General features: G+C 39.8%; 1 protein-coding gene across 2 annotated transcripts in view; it reads right to left on the bottom strand.

The window, feature by feature from the left end:
• The window catches only part of LOC110500895 (stromal interaction molecule 2), a 79,792-nt gene extending 52,860 nt beyond the window's left edge, over positions 1 to 26,932 (bottom strand). For both annotated transcript variants that reach the window (XM_036958259.1, XM_036958260.1), the window contains exon 1: positions 25,391 to 26,932. In XM_036958259.1, coding sequence (XP_036814154.1) covers positions 25,391 to 25,523 — 133 coding nt within the window. In that variant the 5' untranslated portion in view covers positions 25,524 to 26,932. The remainder of the gene's footprint in view (positions 1 to 25,390) is intronic.
• Positions 26,933 to 27,858: the final 926 nt, after the last annotated feature.

Here is a 27,858-nt window from a genome sequence, read left to right as displayed (position 1 = left end):
CCAGTAGTATCTACCGGGAATAATGAATCATAACCAGTAGTATCTACCGGGAATAATGAATCATAACCAGTAGTATCTACCGGGAATAATGAATCATAACCAGTAGTATCTACCGGGAATAATGAATCATAACCAGTAGTATCTACCGGGAATAATGAATCATAACCAGTAGTATCTACCGGGAATAATGAATCATAACCAGTAGTATCTACCGGGAATAATGAATCATAACCAGTAGTATCTACCGGGAATAATGAATCATAACCAGTAGTATCTACCGGGAATAATGAATCATAACCAGTAGTATCTACCGGGAATAATGAATCATAACCAGTAGTATCTACCGGGAATAATGAATCATAACCAGTAGTATCTACCGGGAATAATGAATCATAACCAGTAGTATCTACCGGGAATAATGAATCATAACCAGTAGTATCTACCGGGAATAATGAATCATAACGAGTAGTATCTACCGGGAATAATGAATCATAACCAGTAGTATCTACCGGGAATAATGAATCATAACCAGTAGTATCTACCGGGAATAATGCATAACCAGTAGTATCTACCGGGAATAATGAATCATAACCAGTAGTATCAACCGGGAATAATGAATCATAACCAGTAGTATCTACCGGGAATAATGAATCATAACCAGTAGTATCTACCGGGAATAATGAATCATAACCAGTAGTATCTACCGGGAATAATGAATCATAACCAGTAGTATCTATCGGGAATAATGAATCATAACCAGTAGTATCTACCGGGAATAATGAATCATAACCAGTAGTATCAACCGGGAATAATGAATCATAACCAGTAGTATCTACCGGGAATAATGAATCATAACCAGTAGTATCTACCGGGAATAATGAATCATAACCAGTAGTATCTACCGGGAATAATGAATCATAACCAGTAGTATCAACCGGGAATAATGAATCATAACCAGTAGTATCAACCGGGAATAATGAATCATAACCAGTAGTATCAACCGGGAATAATGAATCATAACCAGTAGTATCTACCGGGAATAATGAATCATAACCAGTAGTATCTACCGGGAATAATGAATCATAACCAGTAGTATCTACCGGGAATAATGAATCATAACCAGTAGTATCTACCGGGAATAATGAATCATAACCAGTAGTATCTACCGGGAATAATGAATCATAACCAGTAGTATCTACCGGGAATAATGAATCATAACCAGTAGTATCTACCGGGAATAATGAATCATAACCAGTAGTATCTACCGGGAATAATGAATCATAACCAGTAGTATCTACCGGGAATAATGAATCATAACCAGTAGTATCAACCGGGAATAATGAATCATAACCAGTAGTATCTACCGGGAATAATGAATCATAACCAGTAGTATCTACCGGGAATAATGAATCATAACCAGTAGTATCTACCGGGAATAATGAATCATAACCAGTAGTATCTACCGGGAATAATGAATCATAACCAGTAGTATCTACCGGGAATAATGAATCATAACCAGTAGTATCTATCGGGAATAATGAATCATAACCAGTAGTATCTACCGGGAATAATGAATCATAACCAGTAGTCTCTACCGGGAATAATGAATCATAACCAGTAGTATCTACCTGGAATAATGAATCATAACCAGTAGTATCTACCGGGAATAATGAATCATAACCAGTAGTATCTACCTGGAATAATGAATCATAACCAGTAGTATCTACCGGGAATAATGAATCATAACCAGTAGTATCAACCGGGAATAATGAATCATAACCAGTAGTATCTACCGGGAATAATGAATCATAACCAGTAGTATCTATCAGGAATAATGAATCATAACCAGTAGTATCTACCGGGAATAATGAATCATAACCAGTAGTATCTACCGGGAATAATGAATCATAACCAGTAGTATCTACCGGGAATAATGAATCATAACCAGTAGTATCTACCTGGAATAATGAATCATAACCAGTAGTATCTACCGGGAATAATGAATCATAACCAGTAGTATCTACCGGGAATAATGAATCATAACCAGTAGTATCTACCGGGAATAATGAATCATAACCAGTAGTATCTACCGGGAATAATGAATCATAACCAGTAGTATCTACCGGGAATAATGAATCATAACCAGTAGTATCAACCGGGAATAATGAATCATAACCAGTAGTATCTACCGGGAATAATGAATCATAACCAGTAGTATCTATCAGGAATAATGAATCATAACCAGTAGTATCTACCGGGAATAATGAATCATAACCAGTAGTATCTACCGGGAATAATGAATCATAACCAGTAGTATCAACCGGGAATAATGAATCATAACCAGTAGTATCTACCGGGAATAATGAATCATAACCAGTAGTATCAACCGGGAATAATGAATCATAACCAGTAGTATCTACCGGGAATAATGAATCATAACCAGTAGTATCTACCGGGAATAATGAATCATAACCAGTAGTATCTACCGGGAATAATGAATCATAACCAGTAGTATCTATCAGGAATAATGAATCATAACCAGTAGTATCAACCGGGAATAATGAATCATAACCAGTAGTATCTACCGGGAATAATGAATCATAACCAGTAGTATCAACCGGGAATAATGAATCATAACCAGTAGTATCTACCGGGAATAATGAATCATAACCAGTAGTATCAACCGGGAATAATGAATCATAACCAGTAGTATCTACCGGGAATAATGAATCATAACCAGTAGTATCTACCGGGAATAATGAATCATAACCAGTAGTATCTACCGGGAATAATGAATCATAACCAGTAGTATCTACCGGGAATAATGAATCATAACCAGTAGTATCTACCGGGAATAATGAATCATAACCAGTAGTATCAACCGGGAATAATGAATCATAACCAGTAGTATCTACCGGGAATAATGAATCATAACCAGTAGTATCAACCGGGAATAATGAATCATAACCAGTAGTATCAACCGGGAATAATGAATCATAACCAGTAGTATCTACCGGGAATAATGAATCATAACCAGTAGTATCTACCGGGAATAATGAATCATAACCAGTAGTATCTACCGGGAATAATGAATCATAACCAGTAGTATCTACCGGGAATAATGAATCATAACCAGTAGTATCTACCGGGAATAATGAATCATAACCAGTAGTATCTACCGGGAATAATGAATCATAACCAGTAGTATCTACCGGGAATAATGAATCATAACCAGTAGTATCTACCGGGAATAATGAATCATAACCAGTAGTATCAACCGGGAATAATGCATAACCAGTAGTATCTACCGGGAATAATGAATCATAACCAGTAGTATCTACCGGGAATAATGAATCATAACCAGTAGTATCTATCAGGAATAATGAATCATAACCAGTAGTATCTACCGGGAATAATGAATCATAACCAGTAGCATCTACCGGGAATAATGAATCATAACCAGTAGTATCTACCGGGAATAATGAATCATAACCAGTAGTATCTACCTGGAATAATGAATCATAACCAGTAGTATCAACCGGGAATAATGAATCATAACCAGTAGTATCTACCGGGAATAATGAATCATAACCAGTAGTATCTACCGGGAATAATGAATCATAACCAGTAGTATCTACCGGGAATAATGAATCATAACCAGTAGTATCTACCGGGAATAATTAATCATAACCAGTAGCATCTACCGGGAATAATGAATCATAACCAGTAGTATCTATCGGGAATAATGAATCATAACCAGTAGTATCTATCAGGAATAATGAATCATAACCAGTAGTATCTACCGGGAATAATGAATCATAACCAGTAGCATCTACCGGAAATAATGAATCATAACCAGTAGCATCTACCGGGAATAATGAATCATAACCAGTAGTATCTACCGGGAATAATGAATCATAACCAGTAGTATCTACCGGGAATAATGAATCATAACCAGTAGTATCTACCGGGAATAATGAATCATAACCAGTAGTATCTACCGGGAATAATGCATAACCAGTAGTATCTACCGGGAATAATGAATCATAACCAGTAGTATCAACCGGGAATAATGAATCATAACCAGTAGTATCTACCGGGAATAATGAATCATAACCAGTAGTATCTACCGGGAATAATGAATCATAACCAGTAGTATCTACCGGGAATAATGAATCATAACCAGTAGTATCAACCGGGAATAATGAATCATAACCAGTAGTATCTACCGGGAATAATGAATCATAACCAGTAGTATCTACCGGGAATAATGAATCATAACCAGTAGTATCTACCGGGAATAATGAATCATAACCAGTAGTATCTACCGGGAATAATGAATCATAACCAGTAGTATCTACCTGGAATAATGAATCATAACCAGTAGTATCTATCAGGAATAATGAATCATAACCAGTAGTATCTACCGGGAATAATGAATCATAACCAGTAGTATCAACCGGGAATAATGAATCATAACCAGTAGTATCTACCGGGAATAATGAATCATAACCAGTAGTATCTACCGGGAATAATGAATCATAACCAGTAGTATCTACCGGGAATAATGAATCATAACCAGTAGTATCTACCGGGAATAATGAATCATAACCAGTAGTATCTACCGGGAATAATGAATCATAACCAGTAGTATCTACCGGGAATAATGAATCATAACCAGTAGTATCTACCGGGAATAATGAATCATAACCAGTAGTATCAACCGGGAATAATGAATCATAACCAGTAGTATCTACCGGGAATAATGAATCATAACCAGTAGTATCTACCGGGAATAATGAATCATAACCAGTAGTATCTACCGGGAATAATGAATCATAACCAGTAGTATCTACCGGGAATAATGAATCATAACCAGTAGTATCTACCGGGAATAATGAATCATAACCAGTAGTATCAACCGGGAATAATGAATCATAACCAGTAGTATCTACCGGGAATAATGAATCATAACCAGTAGTATCTACCGGGAATAATGAATCATAACCAGTAGTATCAACCGGGAATAATGAATCATAACCAGTAGTATCTACCGGGAATAATGAATCATAACCAGTAGTATCTACCGGGAATAATGCATAACCAGTAGTATCTACCGGGAATAATGAATCATAACCAGTAGTATCTACCGGGAATAATGAATCATAACCAGTAGCATCTACCGGGAATAATGAATCATAACCAGTAGTATCTACCGGGAATAATGAATCATAACCAGTAGCATCTACCGGGAATAATGAATCATAACCAGTAGTATCTACCGGGAATAATGAATCATAACCAGTAGTATCAACCGGGAATAATGAATCATAACCAGTAGTATCTACCGGGAATAATGAATCATAACCAGTAGTATCTACCGGGAATAATGAATCATAACCAGTAGTATCTATCAGGAATAATGAAACAGCATAATAATAGATGTTTGGTAAATCTATGATGTATGATCCCACTAGAGTCTTTGCCACTCAAAATATATTTTTAAATAATATTTTAGATTTGTTTCATATGAATCCAGTCACGAACACATATATAGGACATTGAAATGAACAAGTTAGAGGTTAAAACGTAGAATAAATCTGGCATAATCTTATTCTCACACTTTACAATAACTCTGCTGCAGTGGTCTTATCGGCTATCTCCGTTTCGGCTATCCCTCTCACAGCGACGCTGCTGCCCAGTTAGATAGCTTGTGATCTCCATGCAGCGCCTCGCGCCTTCAGAAAAGCCCCCCTCCGTCTCAAAAGATGCTCTTCTGGAGGCATGCAGTAAGAATTGAAAGTGTTCGTTCATAGGGTTTGTACGTTTACAGATGTCATTTAACGTTTCATGTTTCAAGAATGGTTTTCCTTACGATCCTAACAATTTACATATGGATTTTCTTTACGATCCTAACAATACGTACGTTCAACCTTTTGGCAGCTATCTGGCTCCATAAGAAATGCACACGTTTTGTGCTCTTGCAGGAAGCAACATCACTCCCCCATTGCTGACTACAAATGACCTATAACTGGGCTAATAATTCACTCAGTCTCAAAGGATATGAACACAAGTGCACATGACACTTCATGTAGCTCTCGCTTTCTCGGTCTGTGTAGAGCACATGCCTGAGTGGTGCCAGTCAATGCAATCCTACTCCGATGCGTTCTGCCTACAACAAAAATCTCTTGCATAGTTAGTTTTGCATTCTAAGTCTTGCATAGTTTGTTTAGTTTCGGTACGTTGCATTGAAAGTGGCTAATATTGCGTTGATTCGATCGCAATTTCCACAGTGAAGGGAAACGTTGATAGTGTTAACAGTGAAAGCAATAGAACGTTGAGGAGTCCAATCTCGTGGTTCTCTGCATGCGTTGATATTGCTTCTGCACAGCAGTCCCGGGGAGCTGCACAGCCACACAAGCGTGCAGCTTAGAGGGAACATTGGTTATAAATACACCCTGGTTTCATTGGGCCTGGAGTCTGTCCCTAATAGGACGGCTCTCTACCCCCGAAGCCCCTGATGGAGATCACAATCAGCTGCCTAGGGTCAGCAGAACACAGTCTGACAGAGTGATGTGAAACTCTGGGCCTATGTCACAGTCCTACCAACCTTACCTAAGACCTAAGAGAAGAAACTCTCAATGGATGGACTCTGTGGTCAGGGCAGGGTTACAGTATGCAATCTTGTCATTTAGCAGATACCCTTACCCAGAGTGACTAACAATAAGTGCATTCAGTGTTGAAATTGAAACAAGGGGTTGTTCAAGAGATTAGTTTGGAGAAGGAATCCCTGTTTAATGTTTCAAAGTTATTGTGTTGGTGGCTTGACTGCTGAGTTCTTTGGCGAGGTCCGTTTTTTGGGGGGGATTTTATATGATTGTACGGTTGAGCTGAATGTTCATTCTGTTTGAAGTGTCAGTTTCCTCAGGATGGTCCCATCACTTGAGAACTGTGTGTTCCTCTCTGTAGAGACAGAATGGGTTTGTTTGTTGAAACACTAAAAGGAGCTACATACATAGACACAGAATTGTGAGGCCGTCCACTTTCGACAGCCACGCTGTCACGTGGAACCCTGAAATTCACCCCTGACCCCTGACCTTGCAGCAGCAGATAATACCTGGTTTTGGTCAAAAAAGAAAAAGTTAAAGAAACAAAGAAGAAAATAAGTCCCTAAATTGCAATTCCTGATTCCAATTCCTTCCACCAAAACTCTGAGTCCGAGTCAACAAGCCCTAGGGGAGAGGCAAATGTTCACCTTCCTTTCAAACAAATCACCTCATTAATTCCCTCTCTGTTCAGAGAGATAACCATGCTGAGATGGACGCTGTGCACTTAGCTTCATAACAGAGCAATAGAGCGAGTGGGTTTTCTCCAAACTCACCAGGCTTTAAGTGGGCTCTTACTAACAACGTTGAGGGACGAACACTGTAAAAATAGCCTAAAACATATTTCAGCCTCTTCAAAATGTTATAAACATCCATCTTTGAGTAACCCACTCATAAAACCTGTAACAGTAAAGACAGGAGTTTCTCGGAGTCCAATGAAAGCTTATGTAAAAAGTGACTTTTCTCTTAAGGACTGTCATCTTCCGGACATCATTTCAGAACACTGTGTTCCGCTCTGGGAGAAAGAGGCAAGGGCTTTGTTGAAACACTAAAACAAGTTAAATAAACAGCGGCATTTCATTCAAATGTGAGGAAGTCCACATAGACCTTGGGTGTTTCTCAAACTGCCTACTACCGTGCAGTGAGCACGCAAACTGCAGCATCCGAGCGTTGGCGTAGGAGTCCAAATCAAAGTATGTGAAACGGAGCACGGAGGGGGCACTTGTCGAAGGTGTACTCCGTTTGTACACGTTTGGAATCACGCGTCGATGCAAGCTTCAACATGAAATATCAACCACGTAAAAAAAAGTATGCACAATTTCTAAAAATCAATGGCAGTTATTATTTGAGCTAAAGCGAGAGAAAATACACTCCGACCTCAAAATGAAAATGTTGCTTATTCACATCTCATATGTTGCCTGACTACAATATTTTATGTTGATACGTTAATAAATGCATTCCGTGTTATTTTTGGCATGTTTACCTGCCTACGTACCGTAGATAGCAAGCCCATAATAAGTCAATAGGGATAACTGGCTAGCTACAAGCACTTTTCGTTAGCCACAAAGAATTGATAGCTAGCTACCTACGAAAAATTGAAATGTATCTTGCATAATATTAGTTTTAGGTCATTTTTGCCTGTTTAACTAGCTGGTTAGCTACATAACGATTCACATAACACTGATAGTTAAGAAGTAAAATAGTTGCTTTGTGTACATCTTGTTTCGATTCTATTGCCATTGCTGTCCTGGCAGGAAGACGGTTCAGTGAATGTGTCAAGAGTGAGCTAATACAGTAAGGGAAGTGTGAGTGCTTCTCAAATGTATTGTTTTATGCATTCTCCACACACGCGGTTGAACACTTTTGAGAAACACCCATTGTCACTCAAGCAAGCCCCAGCCACCAGCCACCCTTAGAGATTCACCCTCTCTCCTCTTATCTGAAGGTACTGTACAGTATATGCTCATTAGTCCACCAGTTTCACCATAAACTTCAAACATTTGCTGAGTTGCGAGGTTCTCTCATATAACAAGTTGTTAGAGAGTTAGACAGTTGTGGAACTTCGATATAACAACCACATTCATTCAGCAGGTGCAGCATGAGCTACCCACCACTGTCCTATATGAACATCCCAGACTAACCACAGAAAACCACTCTGGTCAGCCATAAAAACGACCGAGGTAAGACGTCAGTAGGCCCACCATGTATAAAAGCACATGAGCTCCGTGACATATCCTCTAACCTCGCTTGGTCTGACGGTCCATGTGATCATTAGTTCTAGCACACTAGTAACCCTAATAATAACCACATCAGGCATCAATTCTCAACCATCTTAGTTTCCTTGAACTGCGAAACATCACAGGGGGAAAAACATCACCAGATTCACAGGGAATGCGTTACAAAAAAAGGTTGAAGGAGGAATAATCCAATCCGTAGCTTCATACTACTGGTCAAACATAGATAACGGATACTGTATTCTGGTGGCTGGCGTGGGATTGGCATGGGGTGCGAGGGGTCCGTGGGTATTCTAGGCCAGGCTCATCCTAAAAACTACTGCTGTACACACCTTTTCTATTCATATACTGGCAACACGCACCCTTACATACATTACGGACTCCTTACTCGTTCTGATATTTATTCATGTCTATTTTTATTTTGGGGGGTTTTCTAGTCAATGATCTTCCTAATTTGCCTTCAGAAAGTGTTCATACCCCTTGACTTATTCCACATCTTGTTGTGTTACAGCCTGAATTCAAAATGGATTACATTGACGTTTTACCTCACTCATCTAAACACAATACCCCATCGTGCAAATGTATTGAAAATGACATACGGAAATATCTCACTTACATAAGTGTTCACACCCCTAAGGCAATACATGTTAGAATCAGAGACGACAGCTGTGAGTCTTTCTGGGAAAGTCTAAGAGCTTTGCACACCTGGATTGAATAATATTTGCAAATTCTTCAAGCTTTGTTAAGTTGGTTGTCGATCATTGCTAGCCTGCCATTTTCAAGTCTTGTCATTGATTTTCACGCAGATTTAAGACAAAACTGTAACTTGGCTACTCAGAAACATTCTTCTTGTTAAGCAACCCCAGTTTAGATTTGGCCTTGTGTTCTATGTTATTGTCCTGCTGAAAAGGTGAATTATTCTCCCAGTGTCTGGTGGAAAGCAGACAACCAGGTTTTCCCCTCTAAGATTTTGCCTGTGATCAGCTCCATTCAGTTTATTTTTTAATCTTAAAACTCCCAGTCCTTGACGATTACAAGCATACCCATAACATGATGCAGCTGCCATTATGCTTGAAATATGGTACTCAGTAATGTGTTTAGGGAAAATCCAAAACATAACACTTTGTATTACAGACAAAAAGTTAATTGCTTTGCCACATTTTCATGCAGTATTACTTTAGTGCCTTGTTGTAAACAGGATGCATGTTTTGGAATATTGTTCTATTCTGTACTGGCTTCCTTCTTTTCACTCTGTCAACTAGTTTAGCATTGTGGAGTAACTAAATGTTGTTGATCCATCATCAGTTCTCTCCTACCACAGCCATTAAACTCTGTAACTGTTTTAAAGTCACCATTGGCCTCATGGTGAAATCCCTGAGCGGTTTCCTTCCTCTCCGTCAACTGAGTTAGGAAGGACGCCTGTACCTTGTAGTGACTGGGTGTATTAATACACCATCCAAAGTGAAGGGGAGGACCTTTTCTATTCATATACTGTCCATACTGTCTATATACACTAGAGGTTGACCGATTAAGCGGAATGGCCGATTAATTAGGGCCGATTTCAGGTTTTCATAACAATCGGAAACCGGTATTTTTGAGCGCCGATTTGCAGATGTATTTATTTTTATACCTTTATTTAACTAGGCAAGTCAGTTAAGAACACATTCTTATTTTCAATGACGGCCTAGGAACAGTGGGTTAACTGCCTTGTTCAGGGGCAAAACGACAGATTTTCAACTTGTCAGCTCGGGGGATCCAATCTTGCAACCTTACAGTTAACTCGTCCAACACAATAACGACCTGCCTCTCTCTCGTTGCACTCCACAAGGAGTCTGCCTGTTACGCGAATGCAGTAAGCCGAGGTAAGTTGCTAGCTAGCATTAAACTTATCTTTGAAAAAACAATCAATCATAAATCACTAGTTAACTACACATGGTTGATGATATTACTAGATATTATCTAGCGTGTCCTGCGTTGCATATAATCGGACTGAGCATACAAGTATCTAAGTATCTGACTGAGCGGTCGTAGGCAGAAGCAGGCGCATAGACATTCATTCAAACAGCACTTTCGTGCGTTTTGCCAGCAGCTCTTCGTTGTGCGTCAAGCATTGCGCTGTTTATGACTTCAAGCCTATCAACTCCCGAGATGAGGCTCGTGTAACCAAAGAGAAATGGCTAGCTAGTTAGTGCGCGCTAATAATCGTTGTGTTGCTGGTTCGAGCCCATGGAGGAGGGAGGAGCGAGGAGAGGGACGGAAGCTATACTGTTACACTGGCAATACTAAAGTGCCTATGAGGACATCCAATAGTCAAATGTTAATGAAATACAAATGGTATAGAGGGAAATAGTCCTATAATAACAACAACCTAAAACTTCTTACCTGGGAATATTGAAGACTCATGTTAAAAGGAACCACCAGCTTTCATATGTTCTCATGTTCTGAGCAAGGAACTCAAACGTTAGCTTTCTTACATGGCACATATTGCACTTTTACTTTCTTCTCCAACACTTTGTTGTTGCATTATTTAAACTAAATTGAACATGTTTAATTATTTACTTGAGGCTAAATTGATTTTATTGATGTATTATATTAAGTTAAAATAAGTGTTCATTCAGTATTGTTGTAATTGTCATTATTACAAATAAAAATTAAAAATGTCAAAAAAAATTGGACGATTAAATCGGTATCGTCTTTTTTGGTCCTCCAATAATCGGTATCGGCGTTGAAAAATCATAAATTGGTCAACCTCTAATACACACCATCCTATATAACTACTGTCAATACCGTCTATACACACCATCCTTTTTAACAACTGTCCATCCTATATAACAACTGTCTATACACACCATCCTATTATATAACTACTGTCCATACTGTCAATACACACCATCCTGTATAACTACTGTCTATACTGTCTATACACACCATCCTATATAACTACTGTCCACACTGTCTATACACACCATCCTATATAACTACTGTCTATACACACCATCCTATATAACTACTGTCTATACATGCCATCCTATATAACTACTGTCCATACACACCATCCTGTATAACTACTGTCTATAATGTATATACACACCATCCTATATAACTACTGTCCACACTGTCTATACACACCATCCTATATAACTACTGTCTATACTGTTTATACACACCATCCTTTATAACTACTGTCTACACACCATCCTGTATAACTACTGTCTATACTGTCTATAAACACCATCCTTTATAACTACTGTCCATACTGTATATACACACCATCCTATATAACTACTGTCTATACATGCCATCCTGTATAACTACTGTCCATACACACCATCCTGTATAACTACTGTCTATAATGTATATACACACCATCCTATATAACTACTGTCCACACTGTCTATACACACCCTCCTATATAACTACTGTCTATACTGTCTATAAACACCATCCTATGCAACTACTGTCTATACACACACCATCCTATTTAACTACTGTCTATATACACCATCCTATATAACTACTGTCCACACTGTCTATACACACCATCCTATATAACTACTGTGTATACTGTCTATAAACACCATCCTACGTAACTACTGTCTATACACACCATACTATATAACTACTGTCTATACACACCATCCTATATAACTACTGTCCATACACACCATCCTATATAACTACTGTCTATACTGTCTATAAACACCATCCTATGTAACTACTGTCTATACACACCATCCTATGTAACTACTGTCTATACACACCATCCTATATAACTACCGTCTATACACACCCTCCTATATAACTACTGTCTATACTGTCTATAAACACCATCCTATGCAACTACTGTCTATACACACACCATCCTATTTAACTACTGTCTATATACACCATCCTATATAACTACTGTCCACACTGTCTATACACACCCTCCTATATAACTCCTGTCTATACTGTCTATACACACCATCCTATATAACTACTGTCTATACACACCATCCTATATAACTACTGTCTATACACACCCTCCTATATAACTACTGTCTATACTGTCTATACACACCATCCTATGTAACTACTGTCTATACACACCATCCTATATAACTACTGTCTATACACACCATCCTATATAACTACCGTCTATACACACCCTCCTATATAACTACTGTCTATACTGTCGATACACACCATCCTATATAACTACTGTCTATACACACCCTCCTATATAACTACTGTCTATACACACCATCCTATATAACTACTGTCTATACACACCATCCTATATAATTACTGTCTATACACACCCTCCTATATAACAACTGTCTATACTGTCTATACACACCATCCTATATAATTACTGTCTATACACACCCTCCTATATAACTACTGTCTATACTGTCTATACACACCATCCTATATAACTACTGTCTATACACACCCTCCTATATAACTACTGTCTATACACACCATCCTATATAACTACCGTCTATACACACCATCCTATATAACTACTGTCTATACACACCATCCTATATAACTACCGTCTATACACACCCTCCTATATAACTACTGTCTATACTGTCGATACACACCATCCTATATAACTACTGTCTATACACACCCTCCTATATAACTACTGTCTATACACACCATCCTATATAACTACTGTCTATACACACCATCCTATATAATTACTGTCTATACACACCCTCCTATATAACAACTGTCTATACTGTCTATACACACCATCCTATATAATTACTGTCTATACACACCCTCCTATATAACTACTGTCTATACTGTCTATACACACCATCCTATATAACTACTGTCTATACACACCCTCCTATATAACTACTGTCTATACACACCATCCTATATAACTACCGTCTATACACACCCTCCTATATAACTACTGTCTATACTGTCTATACACACCATCCTATATAACTACTGTCTATACACACCCTCCTATATAACTACTGTCTATACTGTCTATACACACCATCCTATATAACTACTGTCTATACACACCATCCTATATAACTACTGTCTATACTGTCTATAAACACCATCCTATATAACTACTGTCTATAAACACCATCCTATATATCTACTGTCTATTCATACTGTACACTGTCCATAACGTCTATAAACATACTGTACGTATATTTATATTCCGGACTATTACATATTTCTTAATTCCTTTATTGTTGGGATTTGCATGTATTGTTTTGTATTGTTGGGAGACAGGAAGGAACACTAGCATTTCGCAACACGAGCGATAACATCTGCTAATTGTGTACGCGACTAATACATTTAACTTGACACACACACACACACACACACACACACACACAGTAGGCCACCATCAGCATCACAGGAGGCTTCTGAGGGGAGGACAGCTCATAATCATGGCTGGAACAGAGCAGATGGAATAGTATCAAACACCTGGAAACCATGAGTTTCATGTATTAGATAGCATTCCACGTCAGCCATTACCATGTGTCTGTCCTCCCTAAATCAAAGTGTCACCAACCTCCTGTGGTCAGTACAAGGCCCACTGGGAGGAAAAGCGGACAGTCCCCCTGAAAAGAGGACAGTCCCCCTGAAAAAAAGTGGACAGTCCTCCAGAAAAAAAGTGGACAGTCCTCCAGAAAAAAAGTGGACAGTCCTCCAGAAAAAAAGTGGACAGTCCTCCAGAAAAAAAGTGGACAGTCCTCCAGAAAAGCGGACAGTCCTCCAGAAAAGCGGACAGTCCTCCAGAAAAGCGGACAGTCCTCCAGAAAAGCGGACAGTCCTCCAGAAAAGCGGACAGTCCTCCAGAAAAGCGGACAGTCCTCCAGAAAAGCGGACAGTCCTCCAGAAAAGCGGACAGTCCTCCAGAAAAGCGGACAGTCCTCCAGAAAAGCGGACAGTCCTCCAGAAAAGCGGACAGTCCTCCAGAAAAGCGGACAGTCCTCCAGAAAAGCGGACAGTCCTCCAGAAAAGCGGACAGTCCTCCAGAAAAGCGGACAGTCCTCCAGAAAAGCGGACAGTCCTCCAGAAAAGCGGACAGTCCTCCAGAAAAGCGGACAGTCCTCCAGAAAAGCGGACAGTCCTCCAGAAAAGCGGACAGTCCTCCAGAAAAGCGGACAGTCCTCCTGACTCCCATGCTGTCAGAAATCCCTTTCCACAGTAGATGTGGAAAAAGCAAGTATGATTTCACCTTAATTAAAGATATCACTTTATTTTAAGGGCATGGTTTTTGTCGTTTTAAAACGGATGTAAATTCTTTATTTCACAAATAGCTTTAACAGATTTACAGAGAGATGTTTTGAAAACTTTGAGACTGGGTTTATAGGCTTATCTTTCAAGTGTGAGCTAAACATTATTTTATTTTTTCATACAAATTTCATGGCCTAGTTTTACGTTTGAATAATTATTCTCCATAAATATTTGAACTGTGGGAAGTGGAAGTTCTGCGGAAATGAGTGTCTTTAATCTCTTATTTCATCACAGATCATTGTCAACTAACAGCCAATAGGGAAAGATCTAGAAGAAGAGCCTTTATATCTGGGCAGGTAACTTTCTATACTTCAGCTAATACCCAGCTGAGTACACAAGTCACTATATGTAAAAATGAGTTATGCAAGTCACCTAAAGTTGTTTATGGAGGCCTTATCTATTTGCTCTGGATAAGGATGACAGGAGAAGCAGGCTTCGAATGCCTACTGTCGAACCCATGTTCAACCAATCTGGGTCTATGTCTGTGTCGTAGTTCTACAACCCTTCTGCTTAGAACAATCCACAATATTTCACAGGGGACTGAAAACTTTCACCCAAGTATTTACTTCGATTTTTTGAAAGCTGTGTGGCAAGCCAGTGCACTTTCAATAGGACCTGACAACCTTCATACCATTCAGTGGAGAAGAGCACTTGATGCTTGTAGGACTTGTCTTTATTTTTACATGGCTCCAAACATGGCTCCATTTCACTTATGATGCTGTTCAGGGTATACTTAATGAACGTCAGAGATGTCCACAGACCACTTCTATCACGATTCAAAATCATGTGCCAAAAGAGAAACCCAGTGAGCACGTTTCATCTATAAGAGAAACCCAGTGAGCACGTTTCATCTCTAAGAGAAACCCAGTGAGCACGTTTCATCTCTAAGAGAAACCCAGTGAGCACGTTTCATCTCTAAGAGAAACCCAGTGAGCACGTTTCATCTATAAGAGAAACCCAGTGAGCACGTTTCATCTATAAGAGAAACCCAGTGAGCACGTTTCATCTATAAGAGAAACCCAGTGAGCACGTTTCATCTACAAGAGAAACCCAGTGAGCACGTTTCATCTATAAGAGAAACCCAGTGAGCACGTTTCATCTATAAGAGAAACCCAGTGAGCACGTTTCATCTACAAGAGAAACCCAGTGAGCACGTTTCATCTCTAAGAGAAACCCAGTGAGCACGTTTCATCTATAAGAGAAACCCAGTGAGCACGTTTCATCTCTAAGAGAAACCCAGTGAGCACGTTTCATCTATAAGAGAAACCCAGTGAGCACGTTTCATCTCTAAGAGAAACCCAGTGAGCACGTTTCATCTCTAAGAGAAACCCAGTGAGCACGTTTCATCTCTAAGAGAAACCCAGTGAGCACGTTTCATCTCTAAGAGAAACCCAGTGAGCACGTTTCATCTATAAGAGAAACCCAGTGAGCACGTTTCATCTCTAAGAGAAACCCAGTGAGCACGTTTCATCTCTAAGAGAAACCCAGTGAGCACGTTTCATCTATAAGAGAAACCCAGTGAGCACGTTTCATCTATAAGAGAAACCCAGTGAGCACGTTTCATCTCTAAGAGAAACCCAGTGAGCACGTTTCATCTCTAAGAGAAACCCAGTGAGCACGTTTCATCTATAAGAGAAACCCAGTGAGCACGTTTCATCTCTAAGAGAAACCCAGTGAGCACGTTTCATCTACAAGAGAAACCCAGTGAGCACGTTTCATCTATAAGAGAAACCCAGTGAGCACGTTTCATCTCTAAGAGAAACCCAGTGAGCACGTTTCATCTACAAGAGAAACCCAGTGAGCACGTTTCATCTCTAAGAGAAACCCAGTGAGCACGTTTCATCTACAAGAGAAACCCAGTGAGCACGTTTCATCTACAAGAGAAACCCAGTGAGCACGTTTCATCTATAAGAGAAACCCAGTGAGCACGTTTCATCTATAAGAGAAACCCAGTGAGCACGTTTCATCTACAAGAGAAACCCAGTGAGCACGTTTCATCTATAAGAGAAACCCAGTGAGCACGTTTCATCTACAAGAGAAACCCAGTGAGCACGTTTCATCTATAAGAGAAACCCAGTGAGCACGTTTCATCTATAAGCAGTTACTACCTATTCTGCCTTCCCACTTACATAAAGACGTGTGTGAAAGTGACAGGGTTCCTCCCACTTATTTCACCACGCCCACTTTCAGACACACTCCACGTATGCAGTTACTCATGACTCCAAAGTCCTGCACGTCATGGGCAAGGATTTGGCCTGATGGGAAGTTGTGATGTCATCGACCAATAGAGAAGAGAGTAAACAAAGTTAAGTAAATCAGGTGTTATATGGGGTGATAAAAGAAAGGAGACCCGAGTGCCACTTTAACGGTGGATGAAAAGTCTCTGCACTACACCCAACCCTAACCCTTTTCCCAGTAGACAGTGTGTATATTCACATCTTAATCCCCACTGATGCGTATCAAAATAGTGTAGTGGAGGTATACACCATATAAATTAATAAGGCTGATGGAAGAGATCAGAATATTTAGCTTCAAAAAAATGTTGAAAAACAATTATTTCTTCACATTTTAAGCGCAGCAATGTGCACACGGCGGTTTACCTATGCGCTAATGTTCCACAATTCAATTTGCGGAAGAAAAAAAAAACACAGTTCTAAAAACACACGCAGCGATTTGACGGACAGATATGGCAATATCCATTAGAAATGTTGACAGATCTAAAGTTCCAACAACTATCATGGAGAGCTAATATGACTAGGATAATGCCTTTGGCTGCTAGACAATGAAAGAAAGCTGATCAGAAATCCAATACTGGAGAAATAATATGACTAGGATAATGCCTTTGGCTGCTAGACAATGAAAGAAAGCTGATCAGAAATCCAATACTGGAGATTTATGACGAAGTCTTCAGAAAACATTTAGAATGGTGTGATTTTGGCTCAGCTACTTTGAAGCAAGGTAAGACATGCCTCAATATGAAGTAAAAAAGTCCAGGTTTCAAACCAATTAGGAACAGGAAACACATAGAGATGGTAATGACAGACCTAACTGTCTTCTGGTAGACGGAAAACCTTTCCCAAAAAACTTCTCAATGAAATGTTAACGAGCTACAAAGTAGCCTATGCCTACCTGGCAGAATGACATCATGATAATTTGCTTCTATCCGGTGGTCTTTTTTGTTGTTGTTACAAACCCCATCTCCATGTGTGCTACAGAAACACTGCGAACCTAACAACAGTGCTAGGTGCCTGAACACTTGAATTATAAGGTAACTACACTCAAAAAGCTAAATGTCTTAATGCGTTCACACTGCACCTTCGCCCAGGGCTAAGATTTTAGCCCGGGGCTAAGAGTCGCCTTAGCACTAGGATAAGGGAGATTTTAGCCCGGGGCTAAGCGAGTGTTCACACTTGCACATTCTAAAGTGGGCTAGCACCAACCTTAGCCCAGGGCTAGCTGGCCCTGTTCCGGAGCATGGTTAGCACCGAATTTTCAGGGTTAGCCCCAGAAACACATTGCCAGTGTGAAACAGGGTCAAGAACAACACCCAGAATGCTCGCTGTCCAATCACAAAATCTGCCCTGTCACTTCATTTCCATATGCTGCAAGACGTTCTGCACCTTATTTTGATAAGTACCGTAACATACCGTTTCTCCTTCCATCCGAGGATTAAAAAAAAACGACATACTTTCATCCATGCAGAAACATTGGTCGCTATGCCTAACAAAAATGGTGACTACGCAAGCTGGCTAAAATCTTCTCACTTAGCCAAGTGTTATAAATGTTATTTATAAATGAGGGATACCTGGAGAAAAATCAAGACATCTCTGAAATAAAAAATGGATGGCCTTTTGCCTTCAGTAAAATGTATATTTTACACGACTCTACCTGAACACTAGAAAGAACACTTTGTTTGCATTATGAGTTGATAACAGAAGAACATGCCTACCGTTTGCAGTCACTCCTAGGACAGACCAGAGCCTTAGAGATGCAGTTTTAGAAACGGTTATTTATCTTGTAAGCATTATATGGAAAAGTAGCCAGGAGGCTGTGGATGAAAAGACTATAGAATTATAATAAAAAGGACTGTATGAACCCATCATCTTATTTGCGGTGTGAAAGCCTTTTAAAGACTCATTTCATTCAATTCTACGTCGTTTTACGTGACTGGAGACAGGCAGTATATTTCTTAATACCACAACAGAGCATGACAATGAATGAGCGCATGCTGCAGCACCAGAGACCGTTTGATTTCTATACAGGATGTTGTTGGTGGGTTTTTTTTAAAGACGATTGTCTAAGTTTGGAACTGTGATGAAGTTGTCTATCAACTGTAAAAAAAAAAAAAATGGAGCTCAACAGAACCAGTTACAACTGATGTATCTGGGCAAACAATGAATTCGATAAAAAGCCATCAGTTGTTTAAACACAGCAGCCGCATATCATCAGGTAGGTGACTATTTATAAATGAGGGATACCTGGAGAAAAATGAAACTATCATTTTCTAAAATGATTCTATTTTATTCCATGATGTTGTTGTTACAAAACAGATGTGTTGACTGTGATTAGGTTATGGAGAATATAAGAGCAGCTGCTAGCCTAAAACAACAAACTAGGCGTGCATAGCTCACCACATGATCCTCAAATCAAAGACTGGCCAAAGTTGCATGTCACAAATGTGTCACAATTTATTTCTTAAATGACAATATATCCATGAACAATTAATTTTTGTTCCTTTACAGACTACCTGGCTTGATCCTGACTGATTTGGGACCAACCGCCTCGATTCGGTCTGAAAATGTTTTTTTTTATACATTGGATAAGAGTAGAGACTCAGAGCTACAAAATAGTATATCATACACTGCAAATGAGGAACAATGGGAGAGTAATTCTGCTTTGAAAGTTGATAAACTTGTAACACCACTTTGAGAAAATGGCCCTTAAATATTGTTACACCTACTGGAGAGCCTTTCTTTGTCGACACCTATTCGGCATCGTTCACACCCCCTTAAGCCTTTGCCCCACCCATCTCATTAAGTGTTCACATGTGAGGCCATGTACTAAACAGAGTGAGTGAGGTAGTGTAGTAAACAACCAAATATTTGAAGACTAAAAGTGTTGAACGTAGTAGCCTACAATAAGGCAAAACTTCAGGTAAAAATACACTATCTAGTCTTTGGCCTTTATCCTGGTCTGACTTTGCAAGTCATGTTGTTCTTCACTAGAGTTTGACCGATTATGATTTTTCAACGCCGATAGCGATTATTGGAGGACCAAAAAAGACGATACCGATTAATCGGCCAATTTTTTTTATCTTTATTTTTTATGTATTAGTAATAATGACAATTACAACAATACTGAATGAACACTTATTTTAACTTAATATAATACATCAATAAAATCAATTTAGCCTCAAGTAAATAATGAAACATGTTCAATTTGGTTTAAATAATGCAACAACAAAGTGTTGGAGAAGAAAATAAAAGTGCAATATGTGCCATGTAAGAAAGCTAACGTTTGAGTTCCTTGCTCAGAACATGAGAACATATGAAAGCTGGTGGTTCCTTTTAACATGAGTCTTCAAAATTCCCAGGTAAGAAGTTTTAGGTTGTAGTTATTATAGGACTATTTATCTCTATACCATTTGTATTTCATATACCTTTGACTATTGGATGTTCTTATAGGCACTTTAGTATTGCCAGTGTAACAGTATAGCTTCCGTCCCTCTCCTCGCTACTACCTGGGCTTGAAACCAGGTACACATCGACAACAGCCACCCTCGAAGCAGCGTTACCCATGCAGAGCAAGGGGAACAACTACTCCAAGTCTCGGAGCGAGTGATGTTTGAAACGCTATTAGCACGCGCTAACTAGCTAGCCATTTCACATCGTTACACCAGCCTAATCTCGGGAGCTGATAGGCTTGAAGTCAAACAGCAGAGCTGCTGGCAAAATGCACGAAAGTGCTGTTTGAATGAATGCTTATGAGCCTGCTGGTGCCTACCATCGCTCAGTCAGACTACTCTATCAAATCATAGACTTGGTTATAACATAATAACACAGAGAAATACGATCCTTAGGTCATTAACATGGTTGAATCCGGAAACTATCATCTCAAAAACAAAACGTTTATTCTTGCAGTGAAATACGGAACCATTCGGTATTTATCGAACGGGTGGCATCCCTAAGTCTAAATATTCTTGTTACATTGCACAACCTTCAATGTTATGTCATAATTACGTAAAATTCTGGCAAATTAGTTCACAATGAACCAGACGGCCCAAACTGTTGCATTTACCCTAACTTGAACGCAAGAGAAGTGACACAATTTCACCTGGTTAATATTGCCTGCTAACCTGGATTTTTTTTAGCTAAATATGCAGGTTTAAAAATATATACTTCTGTGTACGATTTTAAGAAAGGCATTGATGTTTATGGTTAGGTACACGTTGGAGCAACGACAGTCCTTTTTCGCGAATGCGCACTGCATCGATTATATGCAATGCAGGACACGCTAGATAAACGAGTAATATCATCAACCATGTGTAGTTATAACTAGTAATTATGATTGATTACGTTTAATGCTAGCTAGCAACTTACCTTGGCTTCTTACTGCATTCGTGTAACAGGCGGGCTCCTCGTGAGGCAGGTGGTTAGAGCATTGGACTAGTTAACCGTAAGGTTGCAAGATAGAATCCCAGAGCTGACAAGGTCAAAATCAGTCGTTGTGCCCCTGAACAAGGCAGTTAACCCACTGTTCCTAGGCCGTCATTGAAAATAAGAATGTGTTCTTAACTGACTTGCCTAGTTAAATAAAGATGAAATAAAAGGTGTAAAAAATATATTATTTGATTTTTTATTAGATTTTTTAATTGGCAATATCGGCGTCCAAAATTACCCTAATTAATCGGCCATTCCGATTAATCGGTCGACCTCTATTCTTCACATTACCGTCTCTGGTAAACACACACCATATCAAATCAAATATGTTTATTTGTCCCATGCACAGGTTACAGGTGTAAATGGTACAGTTAAATGGTTACTTGTACATTTGCATAATAGCCATATCAAAAATAAAGTGTCCAGATAAACACATTTTATAAATTGTTAGATGATGCTTACCCCGACAAACTTGTCTAAACTGATGGGTCATGTGATATAAATGCTATAGCTAACCACCGCCCCCAGCCATATCTAGCTAAGTGGATGGGTCACTCTTGTGACATGTACACATGTTCATGAAGATGGTTGTAATCACCCAGACACATCTGGCTAACTTGATGGGTCATGTAATCATCTGGTGAAGTGGAGACTTTTGTTTAGACATGTAGATAGCTAGCTAGCTAAACAATAAACCATAATCCCAACCCATAGCTACAGTACAAACGGATTGTCATAGCTAGCCACATGCATAAACGCTGTAGTATGAATCAGCGGGTAGCTAAAACTAGCTAGCTAACATTAGGCTATAACTAGCAATGCAAATGTCTTTCTGAGATACTAATAATATTAGTACACAGATCATACATGTAACGTTAGCAAGCGAGCCAGCTAGCTGACGTTCGCTAGCTAGGTAACAGTACGCTTTAATTTGCAATAAACACGACCGCTAATTATTTTTTTTTACGTATAATATCTGAAAATGTAGCTAGACTGTTACCCATATACATGGATGAACGATTCATAGCAGCCTGTCTTTTCCGTTGTTTGTGGTTTACACGGACTGTGTGCAGAAAGTTGTCCATCACAACTTAATCCCACTGATCTTTGTGGGTAGCACCTGCTGAATTTAGGGCAGCAATGTTGTTGAGAGCAGTAGCAACACTTTTGCAGTTCTTCATGGCTAACGTTAGAGCTTTAAAAAAAAAGCTGCGGTAGCAAGGATTATCTACACATACTGAGCAGCTAATGTAATAGACAGAAGCACGCTACATGGCAGACCAATCCGGAGAAAGTGCATGGGCTGGACATTCACCATCTCATCCAATCATGACTAGGTTCCTGCCTTTTTCCTTGGCTAAACTAACTAGGCTCGTGATTGAACAATTTTATTCGTATTTACAGATGGCATATTTGTTATTAAGGCACTTGAAATTTCACATGTTCCAGAAGGCATTTCAGCCCCAAAAAATGGATTTTGACATATATATACACAGTATAATGCCTCTCCTGTAAAGTAGTGACTTGCGACATACACCTAGCTTCTTTAAACAGGTCACATTTAGAGTTAGTATGTTGTTTAATAGCCTATTGAAATGTCGAAAGTCAATTGATAGTGACAGAATCACACACCAAGCAAAACAATAAATACAATTTAAATGTCTCCTGGGATATTGAAGGTCCAAAAGTCAGAGACAAACTGGACTGGAGTCACACTTTTATTTTACATTTTACCTTTATTTAACTAGGGACGTCAGTTTAAGAACAAATTCTTATTTACAATGATGGCCTACCAGGGAACAGTGGGTTAACTGCCTTGTTCAGCTCGGGGATTTGATCCAGCAACATTTAGGTTACTTACCACTAGGCTACCTGCCGCCCCGACATTTTACAGCTTGTTTCTTGTTCATTGTGAACTAAAGCGTCGTTATAGATCGCTTTATATAAACAGGTCCAATATTTTTTGTTTTATCTTAATCTAACAAGCCTATGCTTTTAGACATGTTCTGGAACAAAACCCACAATAGCCTCAGATACACCCCTCAATTCAAGCCCTGGTTCTAACTTAACACACTAAGCTCTTCAGTGACACAGCTATTGAAGAGGTGCACGGTGATTGAATGAATTGGCTGAAGTCTATGGATAGTCGATTATAATGTTGTATATCAAACAGGTAGTCCTACCTCTTATTTCTTGAATAGGAAGAAATAGGCTCCAACACAAAGCCCTCTTGTTGTTAGTGGCCTAAGGTCAAATTAAAATGTTTAAATTAATATATCTTCTCAAATTAGCCTACTTTCAGCACCCATGAACTGTCCATCTCCGCAGCTGCCGCATCATAGTGATGGAAGATATGTAAATTACTTGAAAATGACTTATTGTGAGGTTAATAACTCTCATAAATAGCTTCATTATGGGCAACGAAACATATTGTTTTTATTAAAATCAATTCAAGCAGTAGCAAGCTAACCTCTGGTCCTCCTCATCTTCACACTCTCCCTCTCAAACTGAACTTCAGTAGAACCTCCCCCAAACTCTGTAGCTCGAAGGACAGAAAAAGCTACATTTTCCTCTGTTTCCATAGCTTTTATATTGACATGTAATTAGATATATCCAAGATAATACTTATTGCATGATTTCGCCTGAATCCGAAAAGTCGATGTCTCGTTTGTGCACTGCACAGCGTTCTCTGTACAGGGGCGAGATCGAATTTCAAAAGTGAAACATTGTTTCCGAGGTTAGACAGTAACATTTATACAAACCATCACTGTTGGAAATCAAATGCTAATCCAGACGCAAGAGGGGGAAAATGTGTCAATAACGGTCTTATAACATTATAACACTGGTGCGTGACAGAGATAGAATGTTGGGTGCATGTTGTGCTTGTCAGTTAGCCCAGGGCTTTGGAATATACGTGTGAATCCTTAGCCCAGGGTAAATAAATGCTTGTGTGAACAAGCTGGCGCAGGGCCAGTCTAACCTGGGGCAAAAAAAAATGTAAACTTCATGTCAGTTAAGAACAAATTCTTATTTACAATGACGGCCTACATCGGCCAAACCCAGACGAAGCAGGGCCAATTGTGCGCCGCCCTATGGGACTCCCAATCACGGCCGGTTGTGAAACAGCCTGGATTCGAACCAGGGTGTCTGTAGTGACGCCTCAAGCACTGAGATGCATTGCCTTAGACCGCTGCGCCACTCAGGAGCCCAAGACAGCCTGGGACTAACAACAATGCAGTGTGAAAATGCCTTTAGAGATGTCGGAGGTGGTTTAAACATTGTTGTGGACTTAAAACAACAATGTTGGATGTTCTTTCTATTAAAACAGGGTGACAGAGCGAAAACCTGAAAACAATGGGAAATTCTGTGAATGAGCAGACAGTCTCATGTATCTATTTCAATAGTAGGCCTATACTATTAGCCTATACAGTACAGATTGGCTTGCACTCTTAGAAAGAAGGTGCGATCTAGAACCTAAAAGGGAAAGGTGACTGCCTACGTAGACAACTCCAGCTTACCATCAGTCTCTCAGAATGACTGTGCGTCAGGGTGGCATTATGCGAGAATGCGAAGCGATAAACATGCGTGAATAATCGGTAACAGTGTCTCGTTGGATTGGCACACTTACCTGTAGTGGCTACAATTGCGGCATTAGAAGCACGGGTCGACAGATCGGTTGAGTAACTGCTTTCCAATCCCAGTACCGCAGAGATGACGAGTCCACGTAGCAATAGAAGCACTGCTTGGTAGAAGTAACTCATCGTGGGGGAAGCCACTAATTATTTTCCGTGTGAAGAGAGAATAAATACAAAAATAATGTCTATACCGAAATGGAACGCTTTCTCCAAGGATTCCGCCGGGTGTAAAGACTACCTGGAGAATTGCGTTTGGGGTATGAATATTCGAATATGTCGAGCCACAAGAATGAAACGTCAGAAGACAGTTAGATAAAATGCATCACCTTTAAAAACCCCGCTGTGTTTAGATAAATACCACATATGAATAGATAACAGCGAAATAGACTAGGAGCTGTTGGTGTTTAGAAATGCTCCACTATTTGCATCTATAGGCTATAGATAATGACAACGAATAGGCTAGGCCTATCTACAAAAAAATATCTAATTCAAGTGTTCGCAACGTCAAAAATTAGGCCATAATACTTCAAAAGTCCATCCAAGAATGATAGGCCTGCTCCAGTGCGTGGCATGAAGTAGGCTAGACCTCAAGCGACTCCCCTCATGCGTTACTCAGATCTTATAGAACGATTTCAAGCTAGCTCTATGAGACAAACCGGTAGCACACTCTACTTTAAAGTCAACTTCCAAAGAAAAAAGTGCAAATGGGTAGAGGTATGGTATCTTCTATCTGAAAAAACACACGACCAAATTAATTGGCTCTAGCTCGCTGCCAGGAAATAATACGCGGTGTCTCCAACGCGGTTTAAAGGACAATGTATCCGATCCTCATGATTGAATAAAGACAGAATGGTAACCTATCTGTACTTCCACATACAGTATGAACACACCGGGCCTGCTTTCAGCATATCGAAGACGCAGTGAGGGGTCCGCCTCCTCAAATGAAACGTATTCATCAGCTTCTCCCTGTCGCCCTATTCCCTCCAGTTTCACCACCGCGTCCACATACGACAGCTGCCCACGACGACGTTTACTCTCTTTTCCTATTCAAAGTTAATGTCAGGTTTCCATTCCTTCGTTTGACAACATCTGTTCGTCTACCTCCCCTGGCGTCGTAGCTCAACTGCTTGCCGGCTGATGCAGAACTGAAGACATGGGGCGGAAGTCGGTCACTTGACATCAGCCACAGCAAATGTATTGAGCGAGTTCGTTTTGCATTGCCCGCTGCCCCGGATGGTTTATCTCTCTTCAGGACGAACGGAATCGTCTAAAATACGTAAACTCGGTTCACCCGGGGCACCGGCCGATTCAAAACGAACTCGCCTATTCTTTCCCTGATGTGTGGAGGAGTTTTTTACGCGGGGATGATATGCTAGGCTACATAGTAACAATTTGCCGTGGGGGTTTGGCGGCTACATAGTGTCGTGTTCTGAACACTGAGGAAGCCCACGCCAAAGACTCACTTTCCCCCAGGGGCTTGTCCCTATGTTCAACTGCCTTCAAAGCAGAGGAATTCTCAGCAACTTCGTGGGTGTTTTCTCGACACCTCGACGAGGTTCATCTGCCACTTCCCTATTTGTTTTGCTTCCCATCGTGCGACACCTATCGAATCATCCACGGTTTCCTCCTTGCTGAGCTCTGTCATTGGTCAGACTGTCCAACATGGCAGAGTGTGATTGGTTGATCGAGACATCCTTTGACACTTTTTAACACGCGTCTCATACATGTATAGATCAGCCTGTATCGATCAAACATGCATTGGCCAGCATTTCTGTAGCCCTGAGCTCTCTAACTCTGCTTTCGGCGAGTCATCCTGTACATTTTCACTCCAACCAAAATCTAGCACACACGATGATAATAGATAGTCGGTTGATAAACAATCAGGTCAGTAACACCTGGGTTGGGAGCAAAAACCCACAAGAGGAAATGTAGCCTATTGGCAACAAAAATAAAATCATAGTATTAGCTGTCAGATGACAGCGGGTTTAATTAAAACATTTTTAAAATTATTTTAGGAGACCGATTTTAATGCAGTAGCCCATAAACCCATTGGTTTATGATGTCAATTCAATGTCTATTCCATGTTGAAATGACATGGACACAACGTTGATTAAACCAGTGTGTGCCCAGTGGGAAGTCTGCATTCATGGTCTGAAGAAAACTGTTAGCCAGGCTACAGTAGGCTAATATATCCCCATTTAGGCTATACTAATAGTAATGACTCATATGCATATAGGCTTCTGTACCGTCGAACAGTGTCAAATTATAGGCTACATTTTCATGTTATAGCCTAAAACAAATGCCAGATGGACAGATTCATCGTTAGCCCAGTGGGCCAGTCTAACTTGTTTTGTTTAGGCAGGCAAAATAATCTAGTTAATTATGGTGGCCTCAAGGGAAAAAAATTGACCTGCTTGATAGAAATTCCAAGGCCGATTTCTTGTGCCCAGTCCTCCCCTCT

This window comes from Oncorhynchus mykiss, chromosome 21, assembly GCF_013265735.2.
Source record: "Oncorhynchus mykiss isolate Arlee chromosome 21, USDA_OmykA_1.1, whole genome shotgun sequence".
Taxonomy (NCBI): domain Eukaryota; kingdom Metazoa; phylum Chordata; class Actinopteri; order Salmoniformes; family Salmonidae; genus Oncorhynchus; species Oncorhynchus mykiss.
Note: the sequence above shows the minus strand (reverse complement) of the source record. Positions and strands in the feature narration are given on the sequence as shown.